This window comes from Euprymna scolopes, chromosome 5 (genome assembly GCF_053919585.1).
Source record: "Euprymna scolopes isolate OS-2025 chromosome 5, ASM5391958v1, whole genome shotgun sequence".
Classification (NCBI taxonomy): domain Eukaryota; kingdom Metazoa; phylum Mollusca; class Cephalopoda; order Sepiida; family Sepiolidae; genus Euprymna; species Euprymna scolopes.
Genome location: NC_136486.1, coordinates 159,115,479 through 159,138,533, shown reverse-complemented (window position 1 = coordinate 159,138,533; position 23,055 = coordinate 159,115,479). Strand labels below are relative to the sequence as shown.

Genomic DNA, 23,055 nt, shown 5'->3' with positions numbered 1-23,055 from the left:
GACACCGTAAGCAGCTATTTTAGATCCAATTAGTAAGCTTGCAAAAATTCAGGAAAAAATGTAGTTTTTGTTTGGAAGATTATTCAGATTAATTTTATTCATAATGTATCGTCAATCGCTACACAGTAGATGGAATTGTACTTCCATCTAATAATCATAAACATTTTTATAGTATCGAAGCAATGATGTGATATAAATCGGAATTGAGGACTAAAGAGTGTAGATATGTAATATATATATATATATATATATATATATATATACATGAGAAATATATTTAATATATATATATATATATATATATATATATATATATATATATATTCTATTGAACTGTCAACAGTTATTTCTTATATTATTTTCTTTCACCATCCGCGTAAAGCATTTGTATCTTGATAGGTTATGTATAAAAACTTATATATATATATATATATATATATATATATATATATATATATATATATATATGATATACTTACAGTTCTTCCATCTCCTTTATTTTTTCATTCATCATTTGATTTTTCTTATTCGAAAGGCACAGCTGGTTTGCATCGGGTAGTTTCTTTGAGCACGTATTAAACGCCTTTACAAACTTCATCCCATTATAGAACCTAAAATTATTAAAAAAAAAACAACGATGTCATTTTACAACACAATGGAGTCCTGATACATCCACACACACATACACACACACTTACACGCATACACACAGGCACACACACATACACGCATATATGTCTATATATATTAATAGAGATAAAAACATTATTTATAAAAAATATTATTGAGGTACACATTTGCAGGTATGTGGTCAAGATCTATGGATTGGCACACACGATTGACATCATGCCTTTTCTGTGTGTATGTATTTAATTAACTTCGAAATCAATTAGTAACATTTTTGTAGTATATTTTGCATCAGTCTTGAGTTTTCTTCGGTCTATGAATACCTACTGTAGGGGTGCATGCTCGTGAAAATTTTGTCACAAGAATTGCGCAATCTCCAACACCACCTCTCCTGAGTCAACGTTGTTAAATACCAGTGACAGGTGGAGGTTTGCGATGATTTGAAACAATGCTGAGATAAGCGAAGAGCATATACAGCGCCTGGAATTCCCGAATGGTCACCTATCCTTGTATTAGCCAAGCTCAACGTTGCTTAACGACGAAAACCGATGTGTCAACGTAATTATGCCGTATATATAGTACACTCACAGACATATACACAAACACACACATAGATATATGCATACACACAGGCATATGCACACACACAGGCACACAAAGACACACATATAACAGGGGTTAGACAAAATACTAGAAACACGTTTTGAATTTTGCAGGCATTTCCATCCTATTCCAAAAAATTGAAAACATGTATTAACAATGTACTTGTTTCATTAATTTTTGTTATTTTAAAAAAATTAATTTGTTAATTCTTTTTCTATAAGTTCGTCGTTGCAATACGAAAATTAAAATGTCAGGTCTATCGAAGGACAGATTGTTGGGGCTCGTATGGTAAGAGCAACTGTAATGGAATTAGCTTATATGTTGGCCATATTGAAAAGAAAAAAATTCCAAGATGATAACATATGAACAAAAACAGAGATCCTCTTCTAAAGAAAGTACTGGAAGAAAAACGAAGCTGTCTGAAAGAGATCGTAAGTATTGTGAATGATTGTGATGAAAGGCACCAAACTACGGCAGTCAATATTACAGCAGAGTTAAATAACTATCAGGAAATCCCGTTAAAAACTGCAAACATTGATTTTCTGGCGTGTTTATCATCAGAAAACAACTGCTTTCGAGGCAATGTTGAAAGGAAACTTTAAAATATTGTAGAAACGTGAAATCTCTTGGAAACATGAAATCACTTTGCAACCCCCTCAGCAGTGAGGATTGTATCGTGTTCTGAGTGGATGCGGAGGTGTCCGACAAGGTCCACCCCAGCCTTGAACTGCTTTTCACAGTGCGGGCAGGTTGTTTCATTTTAATTTGGAGAATTGGCTTGCTCGCGTTCTTCTCTCTCCCTCATTCTATTTTTATTTTTCTCAAGGTCCGCACGTCGGTTGGCCTCGAAGGTGGTGGTGACTTTGGCGATAATCGCCTCCAGGTTTCCTGTCATTGGTATTGGTCTTCCATGTGTTTGTGTTGATGCCACACTTTTTCTGGTTTGCGCTCAGAAGGTTTTTATATCGTTTCTCATGGAATCCTCGACTGCACTTTTCTTACTTTTAGCTGCCCATAGAAGAGTTGTTTCGACAGCATCGGAAAAACGTTTAGAGGAAGAGTAAAAACATCAAATAATGGTCCCCAGACCAGTGGAAGCATTTCATTTTTGCCGATGAGTCATCCTTTACTCTATTTCCTAACTTTAATTGCGTGTATATTTGCAGGCAGCCATAAGAAGCATTTAATCAACAGTGACTTTTTTCGACTATTAACTATGGGGGTGAATCAGCAATAATTTGGCGGCTATATTTTTAAAATTGCATAGTTTCTCTGCATGAAAGAATAAAATTATTGCAATATTCTGGTTAATCATGTCCATCCTATGGCCAAGCGATTGTTTGTAAACGCAAATACTATTGTTCAAGAGGATATTGACTCCATTCATACGGAAAAAGTTGTAACTCAATCGCACGGAGGACAGTCAATTAAAAACTATTAAACATTTCTGTGTAGAAATTCAAAAAAATCATTTACACAGCAATGGAAGGGTGTATTCTCTATAGAATCACCTTTTACTCTATTCCCAACAATTCGGCTGTGTATATCTTCGTAGATAGCTAAAACATTCAACATAAGCTGTATTTTTTTACTGTTAAACATGAAAGGTTATCAGTAAGTGTTTTGGGAGCTATATTTTGCAAATATACTTTTGCTGCAAGGAAGAATCAACAACCCAGATTATTTTTAAATTTTGGGTGTCTAAATTTAACCTATGTTTATTAAACCTTTTTTCCCGATTAAAATGCATTTAAGTATTAGTTGGTTGGTTGGTTGTTTTTGTTTTACGGCATATCAACCCTTTTTGGGTTATTTAATGTTGAATCCAAAGATTTTGAAGAAAATTTTTTTAATAGAATATATTTGTTGTTTTCAAGTCGATTTCTATTTAACCCATAGTTGGAACCCTAACAGGTACTACCACTCCGGGTCAGAGTGAACCTGGGAGCAATGGTAATTAAAGGGTGGCTCCACACTCCCGAAAGCCCACACGCTGGGGCCTCACCACTGGATATAGTTTAAGGTCATATCCAGGACTCCTATTGAGGGAATTTTACCCTCTGCAGGTGTATTCTAATGCCCCACCGACAGTCGGTGTATTCTAATGCCCCACCGACAGGGCCGTTTAGTATTAGTATTTGGCCATTCAGAGTGTAAATCAGTAACTGAACTAAACGATGAGAATTTAATTGAAATAAAAGATCTAATTAAGCCATCACACTTCCAAGATATAAATAGCATTGGACATTTGTGGTATATTTTAAAGCACAACTGAGAAGTCGTTTTTTTCTGGGCTAGGCACGTTTCATAAATTTTAATAAAAGGCGTGGCTTACGTAGTAAACCTCTCTACTGAAAATCATGTGACATTATGACGTCACAAGTGACATCATAATGTCACCGACTTACATTGCTGATTATTACAAAGTACAGTTATTTTCTGTCTCAAAGTAGTTAGTTAACCAATGATTCATAAAACAGGTCCGAAAGTGACTGCATTTTATATTTTCTGTAAGATAACACATTATTTTGAGATGTGCAATAAGAAGGGAGAATTAATTGTGATGAAAATAACGTGAAGTTGTATATTTATTAAGTGTTTTTAATTACTAATTCATACGTGACTCTTACAAACTGTTGCCGGAAAGTTGAATCGCTTCTGAATACTGTACTGATGTCGTATGGATTACATATTCGCTGAAGTTTTTCCAACAAGCCCTTCATATATGGTATACAAACTGTAGTAAGTTTCTGAGTGGTGTCCTTTTGTGTATTGTCCAGATATTTTTGTAGCTGATGCACATGCTATCTGACTAGTTGTTTCGGTGGAAGGTTTCTCTTAAACTGTCCATCTCCTTTAGATATGCATTTCTTTTACTACATATTGCTTTTGCTCGGTGTTGTAGTCAAAAGATGATTTTTTCTTTACATTCTATGGATGGTGGGGGTTGAAGATTAGGGACTTCCTAGTTAAAGTTGGCTTTCAGTATACAGATTACATGTATGATGCTTTTCGACCTGATATGCTATTACATAGGTCATACACAGACGTACACAAACGTATTTCAATTACGCAAGGGGTTTCCTACCCTTGTGATTTCCGATTTAATAAAAAAAAATACAGAAAAATCTTTATGATCTTTGAACTCATCCTGATAGGAAGATATCATATCTAAAAAAATCACGTAGATTAAACAAGTAGTTTTTTTTTTAACTAAAAATGGTTTACATTACTCTTTATGCATTAATTATTATTTAACATGGGATGAGTGGGGGCGTTTTGCAACTATTCTTTATTACAGCTATACTGTCGCTATTTTCATGCAACTAAACAACATTAACCCGTTGACAATTGTAGTAAACCCAAGACTACTACTACTACTACTACTACTACTACTACTACTACTACTACTACTACTGTCTATCCGTCCCTTTTCCTTCCTTCCTTCCTTATTTTTTTAAATTTTTTGTTTACATTTCTAGATACAAAATAGTTGTGTGAGAACGGTGAATTTGTTGACACATTTACTAATCTGTTTCAATATTAGTTTTATTTTATTTTATTTATTTAGTTTTTATTTTTTTTCCTTCAGGTTTTATTAATTATTTTTTTTAGATTTTAAGTTTCTATAACTTGGTTGAAGGATTCCAATATGGGTTTTTCATTCTTATATTTCTCATCGGTAGGTTCATGTGCGTTTTTGCTGCTAAATGACTTTCGTCGGCGTTCGATTCGTAGGAAAATCATGTATAATTTTCGATTTTGTAGCGATTATTCGGAAAAATAGGTAACTTTACACGAATAGGGAGGATTTTTTTCATGTTTGAGTGATCCGTCCGTGAATTTTCATTTTAATATACTTTCATAAAAATGTTTCTGTTATGTCAAAAATAAACTATTTTCTTTACGTCACAAGTGTCACGCTCATACACGAATTAAATAGCTAATATAACATACTGACCCAACGGGTCACGGGTAGTCTAGTCTAGTATATATATATATATATATATATATATATATATATATATATATATATGAAAGTCCTTCAATAACGTTCCAGACCTTTTTGTACAAGCGTTTAAAATTGTTCCAGACTGACTTTTTAACATTCATTATGTGAATGTTATACATCTTATTCGATGACTGACCAATTTTTATGATTTCAGATTAAAATGAACAGTACATAAGGAATTAGAATACACCATACTAAAGCCTGTTTGTCACAGATGATGAATTTCAAAAGTGCAATCTGAACGTGGGAACACTTTAGAAGAACGATATGCAATAAAAAATTTTAACTTGGAAAAATACAAAACTGTATTTGGACCATCTTGCATGAATCGAGCATCAGTTTTGAGTGTCATAAGAGATTTAAGGAAAGCAGGAAATCTGTGAGGGATGATGGGATGTGTTGGAGAAGTAATGGTGTGAGAACACCAGAGTTGATTGGATAAAGAAAGAGTTTCATGGATAAGTGGCGTCGTATATTTATAGAGACAATAAGTGTACAGTTAGATATCCATGTAGGAACTGTATTATTCGCGACGAACTGAACATACGGAAGATTTGCACAAAGTTTGTCCCAAGAGTGCTCAGAGAAGATTGCAGATTATTTACCAAGATAGGCATCAAAACAGTTGCGCACCCTTCCTATAGTCAAGACCTTGTTCACTATAACTTTTATGTATTCCCTAATCTCAATGAAAACCTTAGAGGCTGTAGTTATAGGACAACAGAGGAGATGGAAGAGACTGTGACGAGGGTCATTGACACACTTACAAAAGACGATTTCCATGAAGCCTTTCAGAAGTTGTTGACATGGCACAACAAGTGCACTACAGCCGAAGGAGAGTATTCCGAAGGGGACTAGAGTTTCAATTAAGTACTATCAATAAAAGTACCCAATATGAACAAAAATCTTGAAGCTTATTGATAACACCTACTATATATATATATATATATATATATATATTTATTTATATATATATATATATATGTATATATATGCATATTAATCAGCTTGGATGTTGCTCGCAATAGTTCAAAAGAATCTCACACATAGCGATATATATTTCAAGTATAAGTTTATTGAAACAACTTCATTAATTTATAAATCCAAAGTGTGAATTATAAGAAGATAAAAGAGGGAAATCCATTATGTCTATGCAGAAGTAATTAGTCTGAAATTGTTCACGAATTCCCCATTAAGTTGTTTTCGAGTAATTAATAGAAGTGCGACTTCAAACAGGTACACACATACACACACATGCGGGCGCGCACACACACACACACACACACGCATATACATATAACATATTTAATCGCTTGTTCTTGTTTTGTTTAAGTCTAGTGAAACAGTCATTGTCATTTATTTCTATTGTTTCATATACTAGCAATTAAGCCCGGCTTTGTTCAGGCCCTATGTACTGTTCATAATTTGCCCTACGTGTGAATACACTTTATGTAATTTTGTAGAGACCGCAGAGGTCCATTTTTTACAACTTTCAACTCAATTTTGACCCGTGGACATTTATTATTTTGGTTTCAAATCAAAATGCAAAGTTGTACCTATGTCCAAGTTACCTACATCTAAAATTTCAAGTTTTAGGCCCAAAATTGGCGGAGGTATTTGGTAGAATCTGCAAAGGTAAACAACATTGACCTTTTGGAAGTCAAATTTTCGCCTCCAAACAAATTAAAATGCTTGTCTGAATACCCGTTATGTATAAATTTCAAATGTTTAGGCCCAAAATTGGCTGAGTATTTTGTTAGACACCGTAAAAGTCAAATCTTTTAGAATTTGGCCCCTTGGCAGCTTAAATTTTCGACCCAAACCAGTTAAAAAGCTTGCCAGATCTCTGAATACCCTTTATGTAAAATTTCAAATGTTTAGACCAGAAATTGGCTGAGTAATTTGGTAGAAACTGCAAAGGTCCATTTTTTTAAACACTCTGACTTCAATTCCGACCCTTAACATTTATTTTTTGGGGCTCAAATCAAGTTTATAAGTTTGACCCATGTCCAAGTAACCTATATTTAAAATTTCAAGTGATTCGACCTTAAATTGGCGGAGGAGTTTGGTGGAGTTTTCAAAGTTCAAATCGTTGAACGTTGACTCCTTGACAGCCAAATTTCTGGCCGAAAACCAATGAAACGGATCTTCCCAGATCTCAATACACCTTATACCAAATCTCGAGTCTCTAGACAGAAAGTTGACAATTTAGTATGGAAATATACATAGACGCACACACACACACACACACACACACACACACACACACACACACACACACACACACACACACGCACACACACATTTTCACTTTTATAGATATATAGATATATAATAATACCATATATATATTTATATATGTATATATATAACGAATAAGTTAAACAAATCTATATTCCAATATTCTTGATGTTGACCATCTTAGAGTTTATTCCTTGTATTCAGTTGACATTTAGAATGTAAACAAAATTAAAGGGATAAATTGTAAGATAGTCAACATCATGGATTTGAAATATAGACTTTTGTCATATATTTATTATATGGTCTGTAATTATATATAACTTCTTAAATAAAGATTGGTATATATAAAAAGAGAAATATGAGTCAATAAAGAATATTTCCACAGGAATATATATATATATATATATATATATATATATATATATATATATATACAGGGTATACGTACATATATATATATACAGGGTGGGCCAAAATAAGGGTCCTATTTTTTAAGTTATTCAAATTTTGGCCCACCCTGTATATATATATATATATATATATATATATATATATATATATATATATATATATATATATGAATCTTACTTTATCTGTTAATTCACAGAGTCCTTAGAGATTTGCTAATCATCATAGCAGGTTATTTTAAGGAATATATAGTAATTTGCAATATTATTATCAGTATCACTCTGAATTCTAATCGTCTAGAGATTGAAGGTTCTAATCCTTAATTACTACAAGTGCTAATTACTTCAGACTTTTAGTGGGTCATGTTTACGGAACAAAAGAATTGTATGCCTGTTAATTAAATGAAAGTTTCTGTTAGAAATTTCGTAGTTCTAAATTCACGAGTTCGCCAAGTGTGACAGAAACATTGTCAAGGTTGCGAAAATTACACGCAAGAAGAGGACAGTTATTTGAATAATCCAAATGATCCCAAATAATTAAATTCAAACTAATGTCGAATATATTTCATGCCTACGGGGTTAGTAAGCTTATTCATTTTTGAAAAATATTTATGTATTTTGTATGTAATAACAAGGAAAAATTACATAACTGTTTTCAAAATGTTAATTTCTTACGTGAGATTCAAACTCTCGTATTGACATCGTAAAACTACTGCCTAAATAATGAGTACCCTTCCTATTCCTCATTTGTCAAGACATTATGAGTTGCTATTTTCCTATGAAAACACAGATATTAAAATACGTAAATTTTAACGTTAAAAATAAAAATATTTAGAATATTTTGGTTTTTATTTTTTTATATATATATATTCTGTTATAATCATGTCACCGTTAATGTCGTCAAACATCGCCCAGCATTGTCTTAATTTCAAAACTTACATTTCTTTATATTCTTCTGTTGAGAGATTATCCAGATCCACATTTTGTCCTTTCAAACAATTAAAAAAATCCTTGACATTTTCGTCTGTAACCTGGCAGTCAGCAAGGATGTCCGTTAATTTTCTGAAAAAAAGATAAAAGAAATAATCTTTTAAATACATTGTGAATCTTGTTCAATCAGCAGCGGCAATCGGATCTTATTTTTATTGGATCTTATCTTTGATTGGATAAACATCTCAATATGGAAATTGTATTTTAACCAATCGAAAACACAGAAATGCACGCGTAACTTCTTTTATTTTTACTCTAATTTGCCCCAAACAAAGCTTATTGCAACTTGATCGTAAAGATTTTTTTATTTGGGATTTGAGTAGCGAGATGTCTGTTCATCTTACATTTAAATTTCTGGATATTAGTACAGTCAGGGAAGTAGAAAATAGGTGGGGAATTCCGACATACAGCAATCCAAACGAAGAAGCTATTAGAGTAGGAAGCTAAGAGTTGAGATTTGTCTGCTTGACAGGTTAGTAGTTAGATTCAGGGGGTATACATGTTATGACTCTATCAGGGCGCATTCTATTAAAACACTCGTAAAGCAGGGGAGATGATGATGACTATGTGGTTAACCTGGGTACGCCGTTTGAATCCTGTTAATTCCACATAAAACTTTTACCCAATCCCGAACTGTCAGTTAGGCATCAACCACTGTCCCATCGACAAAAGTTGCATCCTTCTGCCTGTTTTACAAGTATTTTAATCGTAGGTACATCGACGAACTACAAGCCCTTGTACCCCCTCTACGTAAAGACCCCCGAAAAACCCGACAAGCAGCAAAATTCCTCCCCTACATAACAGAGATCTCCAGATGCCAGAAAGCCTTCTACTCTAATAGTTTTTTCATAGGACTGCTAGACTTGTAAATTCCCTTCCGGGTTCCTGCTTTCCTTACTGTACTATCATGAAGAAGTTTAAGTAATATCAGCATACATCTTGCTGCTCAACTCTTTACATAGTATCCCTGCATCTTCTGTCCTAGATAGTAGTCCCCTGCATCAAATTGATACTCTGCCTTGTTTGGGGTAAAAACGCAATAAAACCGAGATTTTGGCAACATTAACAATGTTCTTCCTGTTAGTATTCGATGTTGTTCTCAAACAAATTCTAACTAGAAATATATCAGGGAAACGACATCCAACAAAAAAGTATCTGATTAATAAAATAATGAAAGATTCTCAACAACGAAAGCCAAAGCTGCCGCCGGTGCGAAACGTTTAGTGATCAGAAAATGGAATCTTTTCTTCGAACAAACAGAATTAGTAAACACCAGATGGTTTTTGATGACAATTCCTAGAAGAATATCAGACTAATGACCATACTCTCGACGAAAATAATAAAAAAAGAAAACTTACGTTTGTTTCAAGAAACTGTTATATTCGTAATTCGCTAAAGAAAGAAACACAACTATTAGACTGGGAAAAAATTTTATTTGCAGAATTTTTAATTTTGATTTAAAATGGTGTATTTTCAAAAGTCTTCCTTATAATTCCTTTATTTTATATATCATCTGAGAGAGCGTTTTTCGCTCCATCTAATCATTAAAATCGATATTTTTAAAAACAATTATGTCCTATCTTCATAACGTTAAATACAAGATGAAAAAAAAGCAAATTCGCACAATTTTCATATTTCAATTCAAGCTAGGTCGAAAAGCTGCCGAAACAGCTCGAGAAACCAACAAAGCGTTTGGCACAGAAACCACTACTGAATGCACACCACAATAATGGTTAAAGAAATCTCCTTGCAGAAATAAAGATCTTGAGAGAGATGGGCGTAGTAGTCTGCTATCGAATGTTGACAACGATCAATTAAGAGCCTTAGTCGAAGTCAATCTACGCACAACTGTTCATGGACTTGCTACTGAATTAGACATAACATATACGATGATTTCCAACCATTTGGGGGAGACTGAAAAACAAAACAATTTGATAAATAGGTGCCTCGCTAATTGAACGACAACCAAAAGAAACGCCGTTATCAAATATCATCTTCCATTCTTTTACGCAACAAGAACGACTCGTTTCTCGACTGGGTTGTTACTTGCGATGAAAAGTGGGTTATTTTCGGAAATCGGCGACGCTCAGCTCAGTGGTTAGACATCGACTAAGCTCCACGACACTTTCCGCGGCCAGTGTTGCACCAAAATAATGTCATGATTAGTGTTTGGTTGTCTGCCACCGGTCGCCTCAATTAGTCTTTTTAATGCAGGCGAAACCATTACAGATGTGAAGTACTATCAAGAAATGGATGAAATTCACGAGAAAGTTCGAAAACAACGCTCAGCACTAGTCAACCGAAAAGACCCAATTCTCCCCAACGACAATGCCCGACCTTACGTCGCTAAACCGACCATGCAAAGCTTGAACAAATTGTGCTACGAAACTCTCCTCATTCGTTATACTTTCCAGGCTTCTCATGTATTGGCTACCAATTTTCAAGCATCTTGACAACTTTCTGCGTTAAAAATGCTTCAAAAACCTAAGCAATATCAAAAACGCCTTCAGCGACTTCATCGCCACCGGAACACAAGCTTGTTTGCGTTAGCAAAAGTGTGTTGATTTTGATAGTGTTTATTTTGATCAATAAAGTTTTTGAGATTGTAATTATTCCAATTTCTGCTACTCGTAAATACTTAGCAGAGATTCTCAGTAAGCGTGCTTTCAGTGGTTGCCAAGATTATAAAGTTTTTTTACAAAGGCATAACTACTTATCAAGGCCAAGAGATCACTCGAGGATAAGGATTAAAAAGTGTACAGTAGACAATTGGGCAATAAAGTAATCGTTAGTAATGGAAATTCAATAAATTCCTTAACTTATATGGAACGGCTCATAAAAAAGTTGCTTACGTTAGGCTTGAAGACAAACATATTGTAGTCAGCTGCAAAGCAGGAAAACGGAAGACAATTCCACAGACGTGCAGTTCTAAGAAAGAAGCTTTGTTCATGGAATCTACGTTTAGGTTAAGGCACAGATAAAGAGTGGGGGAAATTATTGATAGTGTCTTATGCTAGACGGATGTTTCTTGTGAAAGTTTGGCGAGGGGGACCATAAGTTGGAGATCAGTCGAGCACTTGCCATAAAAATAACGATAAAGCAGAGACAAACTCACAGTATCTCTTCTGTGAGAAAGAGGTTGCAGGGAAGAGAAAAGGACATCCCAACGAGGCTACGAAGTCTATTTTTGAATTCTATCAAGGCAGAATTCTTTTCTATCAGCTCCTGCCCAGATATAGCAACAGTACTCCATCCTTGGACGTACCTGGCTCTTATATAGATAGAGAATTGGATCATTAGTGAGATATCTACTAGATCGATAGAAGGATCCTACCATATTTCCAGCGGCCTTAACAACGGATTTAATGCATGTGTTTCATTTCAGATCAGGAGTAAAGGTCAAGACCAGAAGCTTGTCAAAACATGAGGCTTCTTCAAGACGAGATCAATTCTTTCTCCTCTGATCTTGAGCAAGTGGTACAATGGGGAAAGAGGTGGCTTGTTACTTTTAATGCATCTAAAACCAAGCTTTTATATTTACTTCATCAACGCTCTGATCCCCATCTGACATCAATTGAAATGAAATTTAATCTTGTAAAGACTATTATTGTCTTTCAGTCGTAGGCGCGTCCGATTTCTTCTTGTGATTCTTATGTATTAAAATGCTCTCGATAGAAGGTGACCTGTAAACATTCTTTGTTTTTCTTTTTCGTCACATAATATGTGGAGTTCATACAGTAGATTTCTCCCTGGTAGCGGCCATTGGTCACCACTGGTAATTGAGTGGCAATAAGCCTTCTCAGGTTCCCAATTCTTTTCGCACTTGTCCAGCGGAAGTCTGGTCAACGATCTCTCCTTAGTCTTTCCATCCTCCTTGACCCTTCTCGTCAGTCCGTGTCGTTAACTACTAGACCACTGTTACCTCGCAATATCAATTAATTTGTTATAAACCAAATGTAAAATATCCGCACGACTATTTTGCAACATGTTATGCAGTACGTCTCTCAAGCTCCTTGGCCTAACGTTCACTGGAAACATGAGTTGGAACAGTTACATCGAGGGCATTGCCAGGGCCGCTGCAAGGAAGGTGGGCTCTCTCTACCGTGCTAGAAAACTTTTAACACCCGAAAGTATCCTGTACCTCTATAAGGCCACTATTCGCCCATGTATGGAGTATTGCTGTCATATTTGGGCCGGTACATCGGCTACTAGTCTCTCGCTCCTTGACAGGGTTCAAAAGAGAGTCGCAAATCTGATAGGCCCTAAACTGGCATCAAAACTTCAGCCTCTGTCCCATCGTCGAAACGTTGCATCCCTCTGCCTGTTCTACAAGTATTATAATGGTGAATGCTCTGAAGAACTGCAAGCACTTGTGCCCCCACGACGTGAACACCCTCGACAGACCCGACAAGCTGCAAAATCCCACCCCCACACTGTAGAGATCCCTAGATGTAAAAGATCTTTCTACTCCAGTAGTTTCTTCCCCAGAACTGCTAGACTTTGGAATTCCATTCCGGGTCACTGCTTCCCCAACTGTACTGACATGCATAAGTTCAAGTGCAACGTGAACCAACATCTCGCTGCCCTAATCCCTACATAGTACCCCAGTAGATGTTTCGCCTGATAGTAGCCCCCTACACCAAAGTGGCAATGTGCCTTGTTTGGGGTGAAAATGTAATAAAAAAAAAAATTACTGCTGTGCTTCAAAAGAATGATGGCCCCCTGATATATAGAACTATATATAGAGAGAAATATTGGCAGTGTACTGTTGAGAGCAAATGCTACTAGTGATTCTATCTGGGCCGAAATCGCTAATTAACTTCAGATATCACGATCAGTTTTTTTTAAATTTTTTATAACGAGATGTAACCACTTTAAACACCCATATTGCACTGTAGCCACGTCCCAATGCTTTTTTATGTAATGGCGGTTGTTGCAATGAGTTGACAATTGAACCTATTTGTTTTTCGTTCTATCAGTATGACCCGATTGCACCTGCATGCACTTTGTGTCTAATGATATTTTATATATCCAACACATATATTATCTGTTGCTAATTCGTTATGTGTATGCTCACCCTTTCAATCCAGTCTATCACTGATGCTGTGTAATGTTTTTTTTTTACAAATGATCTTTTGATACAGTTAATAATTATTTTATCTCTTGACAATCGATCATGCTATGTTTTTTCTTCCATGCTGTTTCTAGGTGTACGTCTTCTCGGCGAAATGAGTTTTCGGTACACATGACCTGGATATTTTACACAAATATCTCTATATATCTAGGTATTTTTAAATGTTAATATAACTGTATGTACATGTTTCCATTCTAGAACAACTGACACTTAATAATGAATTTTGGAATACATATTCGTTTTTTATTTACTTGGAGGGTTACTACCTGTCAAGATACGGAAAGGAATTCATGAATAAAGGTAATCCACTGTTAGGTAGATGGTAATAGAAGCTCAATCACAGTGGAACTTAGGCAAAGTTGGTTATTTACATAGACAGTTCAATAAAAATGTAAGAATATTAAAATTGAAGACGACAATCTTATAGTCAGTCGGGAAACAGACAAACTGCACACCTGTGGAACTGTGTTCCGTCTGCCTGCTTCCCACCTGACTACAACTTGGATGTGTTCAAGTCCAACGTTAACAAATTCCTAATAAACCGCCCCCTTAAGTAAACACTTCATCAAATCTCCACACTAACGTAATGTAATTGCAATAACCCTTATCCCTGAGTGGCTTCCGGGCCTTGATAAGTGGTGACATCTGTGTAAAAAAACAGAATTGTATGCCACAGATTAACAGTTATAGGAAAGACACTCTGTTCATGGAATTTTCGTTTAGTTGTGGTCACAGATAGGGAATGAGGAAAGTTATTGGAGGTTATTTCAGCTAGCCGAGTATTTGCTGTAAACATTTTACGAGGAGTGACCATGTATTGTAGCTCAGTGAAACACCTACCATAAAAGTATTGAAAGAGCATAAATAGACTCGAAACGTCTATTCTGTTTGTAAGAGGGAGTAGAGGGGCGAAAAGATCATTGCCCACTAAATTCCAAAGATTACGTAAGAATGAAAAAGTATTGACTATCGTATTTTCACTGGTATTTTTCGTTAAATAATACAATGCCACTTGGATGTAAGGGCTACTATTCGGAATCAAATTTTCAGGAACACTATGTATGGAGTTGAGCAGCGAGATGTTTGTTCACATTAGACTTGAAATTCTGTATGTCAGTATAGACACGGAAGTAGAGACCCTGGAGAGAATACCAAAGTCTAGCAGCTTAAGGGGGAAAACTATTAGAGTAGAAGGGATCTGTACTTTTTAGAATTGATATTTTGCTGCTTATCGGGTTGGTCTAGCATATTTAGGTCGAAGAACACATTACTGCAGAGCTGTATCCTTTCTGATTACAATTGGGGCATATTAAAATCAATTAAACAAATTTTAACCATTGGTCATCCGAAAATATGCCAAACGCAATTCGTATTATGTATCAATGTTAGTTTTCCTCATCTTTCAGCTGATAATACTTTCCGTCTTACTAATACTCATTATCATCTTGCTTTTGATATTGCTGAACGGTAAATATATATTTAACACTTTTTCACCCCAATCAAGGCATAATGTTACTTTGATTTACGGGCCATTAAATGAGATTTTGTCTAACAGGAAACCTAGAGAAGTTGAGCAACGGGATATCTGTTCAGATTCTATTGACACCTGTAGATTAGTACAATCAAAGTTGCAAGAAATAGTAAGGTAATTTTATATTCAAGCAGATCGAATTTGCCGCATCTATGCAACTTAATAATGAGGGAGGAGAATTTTGCTGAGTGTCGGATTAGACCAGAGTACACCTTCCATTTAAGTCCTTGTAAAACAAGTAAACTGATGCAACTTTGTGGCCATATGGCAGAGGTTGGAGTGAGGGACCTATTAGGTTGGAGACTGTTTTTTTTTGACCGTGGCTATGAGCAAGTGTAGTGTCGGATGCATCAGCCCGGATGTGACAACAATACCCCAGGTAGGATCGAATTGCGACTTTTTTTAAAGATAATATAAAGGATAATAAAAGATAATATAAAGGATAATAAAGGATAATATATAGGATACTTTCAGGTGTGAGCAATTTTCTATCACGGTAGAGAGCCCACCTTCTTAGCAGCAAGCTTTGAAATGCCTTCAATGTATTTGTTCTAATTCATGCCGCCTGTTAATTTGGAGCCGAGGAGTTTAAATGAATAGCTTTCAGATAGCGTATTAATGGCACTCTGTTGTTGAGAAGGTTCATCGTAATTGTTAATAGAACGAAGCTTAGTATAAGCAGCATTTAATGTTACCATCCATTTACGTGTTCATTCAACTACAGGCTTGAGATCTTTTCGGGTTTCAGCTATTGCCTTAGGTATATAATCGTTGGCTTTCTCCTTATGACTGTTATAGAGCATGGTGTGATCAGCAAATATACGCATCTTAGAGATAATTTTATTAGGGAGGTCGTTTATAAATATCAGGAATAATAATTGTCCAACGATAACCCCTGTAGTACACCCGAATTATATCATGCTGTTTTGACGCGTGATCATCGAAAATAGTCTGGATCAGTTTTTTTCTCTAAGAAAAATTGGATTATATAAACTCATGTAGCTTAATTCAATTATTCTATGCAAAGAAGGCAAATCTTTTGATAAAATTAAGATGCTTTCGATCATTGTGAAATTTACTCTATATTAATAAATCTTTTCCAAATTTCAATTTCCTTAGACATTTTAAAGGATTTAAAGCGCATAACATAAGCATACTTTACCATTTGATTATTCTGACATTTAAGATTTGTATTGCATTTGATTTATAATTGCTATATACCGATTAAGTAAGATTCCCTGAATTTCAGTTTCCCTTAAAGACCTTACAATTTTAAACTTAATATTTTATATATATATCCTAGAATTAAAATAGTTTAATTAATTTTGACCATTGAAAATTAGAATAAGAATTCTAAGCATAAAGTTTAGTAGCATTATATCTTTAATATAATCTTTCTAAGAGAAGATAAAACGATTCTGTTCGAGGTATTCATTTTACCGTCGTGAGATAAGTATTCTTCTAACATATATAATACAAAAGCTTTCCAAAATATGAGATTTACAATGGACGAAAAAATACAAATTTCACTGTCTTTGACCAAGAAAAGAACCAAACACAAAATTTGCAAATTTACATTTACGATATCAAACGAAAAATATATCCAATTGTTACAGAGAGAGAGAGAGAGAGAGAGAGAGAGAGAGAGAGAGAGAGAGAGAGAGAGAGAGAGAGAGAGAGAGAGAGAGGTGAGTGAACGTGGAGTGTAGACACGTTTACAAGAACCGAAGGTCAGCTGACCAGATTACGTATGAGTGACGTGGTTGGTTAGATCTGTGAGATTTGATTTGGGCTTTGAAGAAGACGGACGGCTTAATAGCTGTTCCCTCCCCTTCACTGGGGGGGGGGAGACGAACGCTGACGTGTGTAGAAGAAGAACCCACACAGGCCGATTTCACTTCCACCTTCTGCAGGACCTCTGGGGAAAGTGAAATAAAAAAACTATAAACTAATTCCTTGTCTTGGAGTGATAAATCTTCGTCAAAAAGGTATCAAGTCTCCCTCTAGGATGAGAAATTTCCAGATGGTCCAACATCGAAGAAGCAGAGGTAGGTTCTGAAAATACATGTCACACACACGATTCCCTTTATGATAATAAAACGCACAACCATTTATATTAGAGACAATTATACGCACACGGAATACTTTTATGTTATACACCAAACGTTAAATGGTGCCCACAATGATAACCAATATATAAAATATTCAATTTGGTGCCGTAACTGACCAGACCACCTAGCAAGATTGGGTTTAAAAGACGCATCACCGATGCGATAATCGAACATGTGTTTAAGAAAATACAACGTGGAAGCATGGAGATTTAGTGTCAAGAAAAAAAAGAAATAGACTAAAAAAGAAAAAAAAATACAACACAAATAAATGTCTGGAAAAAAAAGAAAAAAAAAGAAAGAACAGTAGAAAAAAATACAAATCAACACACACACAACGTAGGGTCAATTAAAACACTAGGCGAATTAGAAAAATAATTAAGAAAAAAAAAGAAAAGCAATACACACGTGCAACCTTTTCACGAAGAAAGAAAAGGAAGACATACATACACACAGATGTAAAACTTTATATATAGAAAATAGTTAAAAAATGTTTATCGTATTAGGAATTAGCTCGTTTATGAACGAAGAAAAGAAGAAATTGAAAAAAAACAGCTATGACGATAGACATACAGAAAATAAATTGTAAATTTTTAATGAACAGCCAGTGAGTAAACCAGAAAGAAAAAAAAAGAATAAGAAATAGAACATATGACTTTAGTAAGTGTGCGTCAGGAATGAGCCTTTCAGCTTACCAAAAGATAAACACGTCACTCACAAATATGTGTTATGAAAATTTTGTTGCATTTTTAAAATGTGAACTAAGTGTAACTTTTAATGAAAAACAATACGTACTTTTGATGAAAAACAATGGATAGGTTATGAAAATGTGATTTTTTTTCTTTTTCACTAATTGTACGATTTTTTTTCTTAGGAATTTTTTTCTGACATGGACAATTTTAGTTCCATCGAGTGTTAGGATTGTCTGAGACTTTATAAGTGAGTCGTTTTATTTTATTTTAGAAACGACTATGTATTTTAATTGTAAATGTCTAGGTATTTTTTGTAAACGACTGTGATTTTTCTTTAATTTTGAATTCTGTGGAATGGTAAAAGATGATGCACTATGCAGCCGACCTAGTTGATGACGTGGTCAAATGGATTTCCACGAATCTGTGTTTTGTTATTTGGAATTTTGTTGTTAGTGAGATGGGACTTTGTGATTGCTTATAGGATATTTTTGTATTTTTTAATTTATTATTTTTATGTAATTGATGTGTTGTCGAACGGTATTGGCAGAATTTTCTTGTTTTTTGACATGTTTTTTTTTCGCAGAATGGAAGTGGAATCTTTGCTTGGGGGGGGGGAGACGAACGCTGACGTGTGTGGAAGAAGAACCCACACCGGCCGATTTTTTTTTTTTTTACAAAGGCATCACCACATTATCAAGGCCCAGAGGCCACTCAAGGATAAGGGTTAAAGAGTGTACAGTAGAAGTTGGTCAATATAGTAATCATTAGTAATGAAAATTTGGTAAATTTGATAACTTATATGGAACGGCTCATCAAGAACTTATTTACTTTAGACTTGAACACAACCATATTGTAGTCAGCCGGAAAGCAGGAAAACGGAAGACAATCCCACAGGCGTGCAGTTCTAAGAAAGAAGCTTTGTTCATGGAATCTACGTTTAGGTTTAGGCACAGACAAAGAATGGGGGGAATTATTGATAGTGTTTACAGCTAGACGAGTGTTTCTTGTGAAAGTTTGGCGAGGGGGGACCATAGATTGAAGCTCAGTTGAACACTTTCCATGAAAATAACGATACATCAGAGACAAACTCGCAACATCTCTTCTGTGAGATAGAGGTTGCAAGGAGGAGAAAAGGACATCTCCTACGAGGCTACGAAGTCTATTTTGAACTCTATCAAGGCAGGACAAGTCCTTTCTAGCAGCTCCTGCCCAGATGTGGCAACAGTATTCCATCCTTGGACGTACCTGGCTCTTATATAGATAGAGAATAGCATCAGCAGTGAGATATCTACCGGATCGATTGAAAGATCCCACAATTTTTCCAGCGGCCTTGGCAACAGATTTGATATACGTGTTCCATTTAAGATCAGGAGTAATGGTCAAGCCCAGAAGCTTGTCAAAACTTGAGGCCTCCTGAAGACGAGAGCCATTCATTTCAATCGATGACAAATGTGGATTAGAATGTTGATGATGTAAAGAGAGAAGCTTGGTTTTAGATGCATTAAAAGTAACCAGCCACTCCTTTCCCCATTGTACTATGTGCTCAAGATCAGAGGAGAGAGAATTGGAGAGAAGTTGGTCGTTTACTGTCTTAGATGTGGTACCATAAATGGTAGTGTCGTCAGCATAAATGTCTACAAATGATGTAAGGATATGATTTGGAAGATCATTAATGTAGATCAGGAAAAGAGTTGGGCCCAGGATGGATCCCTGAGGGACACCGGCATTAATACTGTGAGCTTCTGATTTTTGCCCCTCAACTACTACTCTTATGAACCTATCAGAAAGAAATGATTTAATAATTGAGAAGACTTTTCCAGCTATACCATAGCTAGCGATCTTATGAAGTAAACCTTTATGCCATACCCTATCACTTCCACCTTCTGCAGGACCTTTGGGGAAAGTGAAATAAAAAACTATAAATTAATTCCTTGTCTTGGAGTGATAAATCTTCGTCAAACAGGTATCAAGTCTCCCTCCAGGATGAGAAATTTCCAGATAGTCCAACATCGAAGAAGCAAAGGTAGGTTCTGAAAATACATGTCACACACACGATTCCCTTTATGATAATCAAAGACACAACCATTTATATTAGAGACACTCATACGCACACGGAATCCTTTTATGTTATACACCAAACGTTAAATGGTGCCCACAGTGATAACCAATATATAACACAATGACAATTCCTAATAACATTTTAAAAGAGATATTTCTCGAAATATTAACGTGAGTTTAAAGACTGTCGCACTTAATAGTCAGAAATACAGAGAACCTTCCATTGTATTCACTTTCTTGTACAGTGTGATCTTTCTGCCTAAAACTGTTATTCCTATTTTTCTTTATGGCCCTTTCCTAGGGCCACAACGTTTATTTCATTCTATTTCAAATGTTTATTTGCCTGCCTTCAATAACATATAACAATGCTTACCGCTAACGCTACTTGTAATGCTTCATATGAACATTTATATTAATTAACAATACGGCGAAGTCACATTCCAACTTTTTATATTCTTGCAAGGATCAGAATATGGACGAAAAAGCGGAGTATAACATCGAGAACTCAGAACTTCTCATCATTGGAATCGTAGAATACATATTAAATCAAAAGTGAAAGAGATGCAATAAAATTTTTAGTCACGCTTTGAAGAAGAGATTCTATTCGAAATATAAAAGAAAACTTTTATAACCGTTAACATAAATAATACATTGATACACGCAATGCTTCTCTTAACCAATAAACGTGCTTATAATTTTATTATGTTTAATTCGGTATCTCTGTGGAAGGAGGGAACAAATAACAGAGGTTGATCAACATAAAGTTTCAATAAATTACAAACCATTACATTTTTATGGTCTTTTGTCGATGTAATTTATCAGTTGATATGTTGTTAAAATATCTTACCAGGGATTGAACGCGCACCATCTGTGGAGAATAATATTATTTTCACGTATGTCTTACAGTCGTTTTCTATTTTTTTTTTTAAATTTCATCCATGTGTATATTCTGCTGTATTTATATGTATATAACTATGTATATTACTTTTACATTATTGAACAGGATAAAAGTGCAATATGTTAATTAAAATATTACACCCTTTTTGTATGTGAGAAATATTTCACTAACGATTCTCACACAGGTTAACATCAGATACTCACTGATAATAACTGGTGGTATTCCTTGACGTCTGGGTGATAAGAATTCACCTACGATTTTAAGTACACTCCAAGATTTATCTGATAACCTTTGCAAATGACTTTGCGTTGACGCAACGACCGTTTACCATTGATTTTTTCCTAGAAACGATCACTGCCATTAACAGTTATTTAGGTTGCAATGAGCCTTTCCAAGTTCATCAAGAATTCTCACATTATTATTATTACTATTATTATTACTATTATTATTACTATTATTATCATTATTATCATCATTATTATTATCAATATTATTATCAATATTATTATTATTTTCACTCACTCGGAGTTCTCACAGATGCCATCATCAGCCATTACTCACTGATAACCACATATTGTGTTCGCTGGAGTTTGTGTGACAAGTTTTTCTCCGATTTTCCGTACTCTCTATCTCTTTCGGTCACCTTCGGAAATGAATTTGCATTATCGCAACTGCCATTTGCCATTGATATTTCGCTGTGAGCGACCGTTTGTCTTCACTTTAATCTGGGTTGCAATAGGTCTTTTCAAGTTCTCAGTCTTCTAGGCACTTATCAATTGGAGGTCAGATTAGCAATTTCCCTCCAGGTCTTTCCATCTTTCATGACTCCTCACAGCTATGTAGTGTGTCGGCGGTCGGCAAATATTTTGTCGATAGTCGGCACTACTCCACCAAATATTTTGTGGACGGGCATAGTTAATTAAAAAATGTTCGGTTTCAATTCTTCTTCTTCTTTGTCTTGTTGTTGTTGTTGTTGTTGTGGTTGTTGTTACTTTACAGTTGTTCTTTTGCTGTTGCTGTACTGTTGCGGTTAGTGTTGCTTTTGTCTAACATACCTTGATTAAGTAAATATTCATGTTTTCTGGCTATAAAATTGAATAGATTCAATCAAATAACAAGCATTAGGAACCATGGTCAGTTTTTTTTAACAATACATATTAGATATTAATTAAAACCAATCAATTCTGTTTCCGTTATTCACCCAAACCAAGTTTTTCCTCCTTGTAAACCATCCTTGTTGTACGATTACTACATTCCGTATATTTCAGTGGTTTGTAACCAATTGTTTATGTGTTTATCGGTTAAATATTTACACACAGAAACTAACATACATATCTCTACTTTCTTATTTATATGCACAAATAGAACATCTTGAAAAGCATCTACTAAAGTCGTTCTTTCCTCTATTTAACACTAACATTTTCGCTTTTTCTGATGTGACCTTGTAAGTGTTAGCAGTGTCTAAATTGTGTATTCCTGAAAGGAAAAACAACATCAAAGTTGTCCGCCTTTACGCTGAATATATATAAAAAAACATGTGAAAATTTTGATATTAGCAATGCAAAAATAGCGTGAACACTTCAAAGGAATTAGGAATTAAGTAGTTTTAATATTTTAATAGTCTTTCATATAATTTCATCGACAAATAGTATCTTTTACTCTTTGTTCAGAATCTAAAATAAGAACGAATGATAGGTGACATGTTAGGATTATTTCAATTTCAAGATGAAACGTCACAGACCGACGAACTTGAA

General features: G+C 34.9%; 1 protein-coding gene across 1 annotated transcript in view; it reads right to left on the bottom strand.

Moving 5' to 3' along the window:
* LOC145276656 (uncharacterized) overlaps positions 1-21,986 on the bottom strand; it is a 127,592-nt gene extending 105,606 nt beyond the window's left edge. Inside the window, exons 1-4 of the mRNA XM_080127846.1 lie at positions 21,863-21,986; positions 10,239-10,272; positions 8,830-8,952; positions 480-611 (exon numbers count right to left, since the gene is read on the bottom strand). Of these exons, the coding sequence (XP_079983972.1) occupies positions 480-611; positions 8,830-8,952; positions 10,239-10,272; positions 21,863-21,986 (413 nt within the window). The remainder of the gene's footprint in view (positions 1-479; positions 612-8,829; positions 8,953-10,238; positions 10,273-21,862) is intronic.
* Between the last annotated feature and the right edge of the window lie 1,069 nt (positions 21,987-23,055).